Here is a 4,969-nt window from a genome sequence, read left to right as displayed (position 1 = left end):
GGTAAGCTTCCACCCGGAATTCAGCAGTATCAGGTCTTCTTTTCCTCCCTTGATGCACAAGTATGATTCGTACTTCATTGTAGACTGTAGAGATTTAGCTCTAGTTTAGTATGATTCTATTTTCAGACGGTTGAATTAGACAAATGTATACATAATGCTTCCTGTAAGTTGGGAGAAGGTACTGCAGTTGTGTTTGCTGTCACAGGAAAATGCACTGAAAGTCTCCACACTGAAGTTGTCATTGGTAATCACTGACATGTTTCTTAGGTGAAATGTTGTTTTGAGAACATTATGTGCAGGTGTAATTTATGCTGTTGCTGAAACAACAGTTATAAGTTACAGTCATGAATTAATTCTTAAGGGTAACTAATTTAACTTTGAATCATATTGTTTAATTCACACAAATAAAGAAAGCTCCAAATAGTTTGGTTCTCATTAGTGGAGTCAGTGTGCACCAACTTAAAATTGTTTAAAGACCATATGCTTTGAGTTAAAGGATTTAGATACGTTTTACAGTCAAATCATCTTAATAATGACAAAGAATATGCAATCACATCGTATTCATGTTGTTTGTCTTTGTTTTGTATTTTTCTTGACAAATCTGTTTAATTATACTAGAAGAAAAAGAAGATCAAGTTGTGAGCTTTTAAATCAAGATGACCAAGCTCACGATCCTCGCAGGTAAAAAGTCATCAGGCCTCAGTGCTTTTCATCCCCTTTGTGCCTTGATAACATGACACAATAAGCCTTATGTATGTATGCTACCCATTCTCTATTTTCTACCTAGGTTTGTGCCTGGTGATGTGCCAGCTGGGTAAGTTACACCTGAGTAAATCTTCTGACATGGTTATACAACTACACTTTGAAGTTTGTATTGACACTGGCTGCGCTATAGTAAAATCTGTCTGAAAAAAGAGATTGAGGTGCAATGCTGACCACAGATTTGATTTCACTGATCTCCAGCAACTGCCTCTCAGATGGTGTGCTATTTCACCAACTGGTCCCAGTACAGACCTGGGACTGGTAAATACACACCCCAAAATGTGGATCCCTTCCTTTGCACCCATCTGATTTATGCGTTCTCCATCATCAACAACAAGAACGAGTTGGTTACCTATGAATGGAATGACGAGACCCTGTACAAGAGCTTCAATGGCCTGAAGAGCAAGTAAGAACTTCTTGTTTCACATATGACATATTCTACCCTGCTACAGCAATCTGTGTGAATGACCAAAATTAAAATTTGAAATCCCAGTATATTTTTTTATGAACAAACAAACACTGTATAATATTAGGCCTTTGTTAACTCAACTCGCATTTAAAGGAACCCAAGTCTGAAGACCTTACTGGCTGTTGGTGGATGGAACTTTGGCTCAACTCAGTGAGTGTCTCTGCTTTGCTTATCAAATTTATTCTCATCCAAAAACATCCTAAACACTGAATAATGAAATCATAGTAATTATCAGACAAGGAGGATATGGTGTAGATTTAGTCAAAACTAGAATCATGAGATATGTCAGATTCATGATAAATAGCTCTAATGCATTTCAATGAAGTCATATTTAACATTAAACACATTTCCTCAGGTTCTCCATCATGGTGTCCACTCCAGTCAACCGTCAGACATTCATCCAGTCTTCTATCAAATTCCTGAGGACTCATGGATTTGATGGTCTAGATCTGGACTGGGAGTACCCTGGATCTCGTGGTAGTCCCCCAGTAGACAAGATGAGGTTCAGTCTGCTCTGCAAGGTGCGTCATGAACTCCAAAGGGAACTTACATATTGCAATGATAACCATATTTTCGAAAGTTTCTTATTTTTTTATTTGCAGGAGCTTGTTGCTGCTTACGCAGCTGAGGCCAAGTCCACTGGGAAACCTCAGCTCATGCTGACTGCTGCAGTGTCTGCTGGAAAGGGAACCATCGATGCTGGATATGAGATTGCTGAGATTGCCAAGTACTGCAGATTTTCTTGGAAATTCATTTTTTTAATTTTTGGTGATAAGATGGCTAAGACGCTCGTCTTAATCAGTATTCAATTTACATTTCAGGCATCTGGACTTCATCAATGTGATGACCTATGACTTTCATGGAGCTTGGGAGCGAGCTACTGGACACAACAGCCCATTGTACCGCGGCTCACATGACAGTGGTGACCTCATCTACTTCAACACTGTAAGAAATATAGTGGTGTCTGTGGAGCCCCAAATTAGTGGATGATATTATGATACCGCAAATGACACGAGAATACATTAGGTTGGTCCTATACCCTGGTAAATCAACCATCTGCAAGTCACTTTTTGCAAGTCCTAATCAAGTCTCTTGTGGTTTTGATAAATAATAATATAGAATTGGAGTGCAACCGTATTGTATAATTACACAAGGTCCCAACTAATTATAATCTTCTGTAAATAAACAAAGTCTGCTGCTCCCTTTGCATGGAACTAATTATAGACACACCTGAAACTTCAGCCCCTGTTCTCATCTCATTGTGTTTGTCAGAAACGTTGTTAGTTGTGCTGCTGTTTATCTTGGCCAGAAGACTCAACCCTTAATGTCAGTGAACTTATACTGTTAGCTAAAGATTAATAATAATAAATAATAATGCATTCAGGGACTCTTTTTAAGACTTTGCATGAAGTTATTAAAGCCAAACAATATGACAAATGGTACAGCAGCAGCAGGTGATATGTTCACTATTGATGTTGAAATGAAACTTCATGAAGCCTTTTAAATATTTTCTTGCTCCGTCTAGTGGACTCAACAAATACAACTAATGCTTCATGAAGCTTCATTTGGATCACATGATGTCATCTGTGGAGTTTGGCCGCTCTCCCATCAGATGCATAAAATAACACATGGTGGGAAAGAATGACATTCTGTTTGTGATCTTAATGCAATAAAAAGTATGAAAATTAAAAGATTGAGTCCTAAATCTCAAGTCCAAGTTGAGGCTCAAATCCCATTTGTGTTTGACTAAAGTGCTACTCACATCAAAGTCGGAAACTCGAGTCTCCATCTCTGGGGAGTATGATTTAAAACTGTCAAGTGTCAAGTCTGATTTAATAATACAGCTGATGTCATAGTGATGTCATCAGGGTATCTCAGTTTGAGATTGGAGACATATACAAAAAGCTGGTAGAGTTTGGTGTATCAATTATTGGTTGCATTATGTCAGATGGAGGATCCATCACTTTTGAGGCTTGATACTTAAAAGGATATCAATGGCCTCTGCCGCTTCAGCTTTCACAAGACCCCACCTGTATGGAAGTGCAAAAAGAAATCCCTAGAATACCCCTTTCACTGCCGTTGCTACTGTATGAATGAAGAAATCAAGGCCTTGTGTTTGCGTCATTCATCCATCCATTTCTATTTCAGGACTTTGCCATGAAATACTGGAGAGACAAAGGCACCCCAGTGGAGAAGCTAATGTTGGGATTTGCTGCTTATGGTCGTACCTTCCGTCTGACATCATCAAACACTGGCGTTGGAGCCCCAGCTAGTGGTGCTGCATCAGCTGGACCTTTTACACGTGAAGCTGGATTCTGGGCCTACTATGAGGTAAAGTCTGAAGAAAATAAAAAGCAAAATAACATGAGTACAATGGATTGCCCATTGAACAATCCAATGGCATTTCTTTAATATGGCCTTTCAGGTCTGCACCTTCCTGAAAGGCACCACCATTCAGTGGATTGATGACCAGAAAGTTCCCTATGCCGCCAAGAACGACGAATGGGTGGGATTTGACACCAGGGAGAGCTATGAAATCAAGGTACTGTAGGTGGCAAGTCAAAACACAGGGATTACAGATTCAGGGTTGGTCTTCAGGGTTTAATTCAAGAGATAGATAAATAAATCCTTACTTTCTCCTTGATTCATCTTCATGTTCAATCCACAGGTCCAGTACATGAAGGACATGAAGTATGGTGGTGCCTTTGTGTGGGCCTTGGATCTGGATGACTTTAAAGGAGAGTTCTGTGGACAGGGAAAACATCCTCTCCTGTCCCATCTGCGCAAACTCATTGATGTTGGTAAGTCTTCCTTCTTATTAATGAACCAATATGTTTTCAGCTTGTCAAAGTAAGAAAACAATAGTGAAGTTATCATTTGCAGCGTTAAGTTCTTGGAATGTTTTTCGGAACCACAGTGGTACTCTTTATACAAGTCTTATTCTTACAAGTAGGACCTTTAGGTATAATGCATTTGTGTTTCTTCCACCCCTCCCAGAGATTTCTCCACTTCCATCCACCACAACCAAGAAACCTGCTGTTACTACCACAGCGTCGGACACTTTCACAACCCCCAGACCTGTTGTTACCACTGCTGCACCAGCCTTCACAACAACCCCCAGACCCAGTGGTACCACCAATGCTCCGTCCACCAAAACCACCATCCCTATCCCAGGACGTGGCTTCTGCAAAGACAAGGCTGATGGCATACACGCCAATCCGGCTGACAACACCAGCTTCTATGTGTGTGCAGGTGGTCGAACCTATCTGAGGATGTGTGGAGTTGGCACTGTCTTCGAAGACAACTGCAAGTGCTGTGTGTGGCCTTAAGTCTTAACTAGGAGGACTGTTTTTGTCCTTTTTTAATATAATCAGCTGAGACATTATTATGTTTAGAAAACAGCTTGTAAATTAGAAGTGAAAGATGAAATAGAAAATGTGTATGTTCCATCAGAATAAATTATTATGACGGATCAAAGATTTGTTTATTTGTTTTACAAATAATTAAAAATAACAAAACAATGTTCTTACCTTACCCTACACATGTTGTATATGGATAAGTCTATCAATTTGTTGAAGATAATGCAGATAGAAACAAAATGTTATTTGGGGTGGTTCAAATTGGAGTTTGACACCCTGCAGGTTTGGAAAAGTTTCACTGCAGCAGGATTCACCACTTTATGAAGAACTGTGTGAGCAAATAGTCCAACAGTTTAATTGAAAAACGATTTAAGGAATA

At 39.5% G+C, this 4,969-nt stretch overlaps 1 protein-coding gene across 1 annotated transcript; it reads left to right on the top strand.

The window, feature by feature from the left end:
• Window positions 1–656: 656 nt before the first annotated feature.
• Window positions 657–4,560, top strand: LOC310965683 (chitinase-3-like protein 1; the record flags this gene model as incomplete). The annotated part of the gene is made up of 11 exons (XM_083939411.1): window positions 657–681; window positions 788–814; window positions 964–1,168; window positions 1,325–1,381; window positions 1,587–1,752; window positions 1,834–1,958; window positions 2,053–2,176; window positions 3,380–3,562; window positions 3,657–3,773; window positions 3,900–4,032; window positions 4,229–4,560. The coding sequence occupies 11 exons, from the start codon at window positions 657–659 to the stop codon at window positions 4,558–4,560; spliced, it is 1,494 nt and encodes a 497-aa protein (XP_083795537.1).
• Between the last annotated feature and the right edge of the window lie 409 nt (window positions 4,561–4,969).

The sequence above is a fragment of the Echiichthys vipera genome, assembly GCF_963691815.1.
Source record: "Echiichthys vipera genome assembly, chromosome: X".
In the NCBI taxonomy this organism is placed as follows: Eukaryota; Metazoa; Chordata; class Actinopteri; order Perciformes; family Trachinidae; genus Echiichthys; species Echiichthys vipera.
Note: the sequence above shows the minus strand (reverse complement) of the source record. Positions and strands in the feature narration are given on the sequence as shown.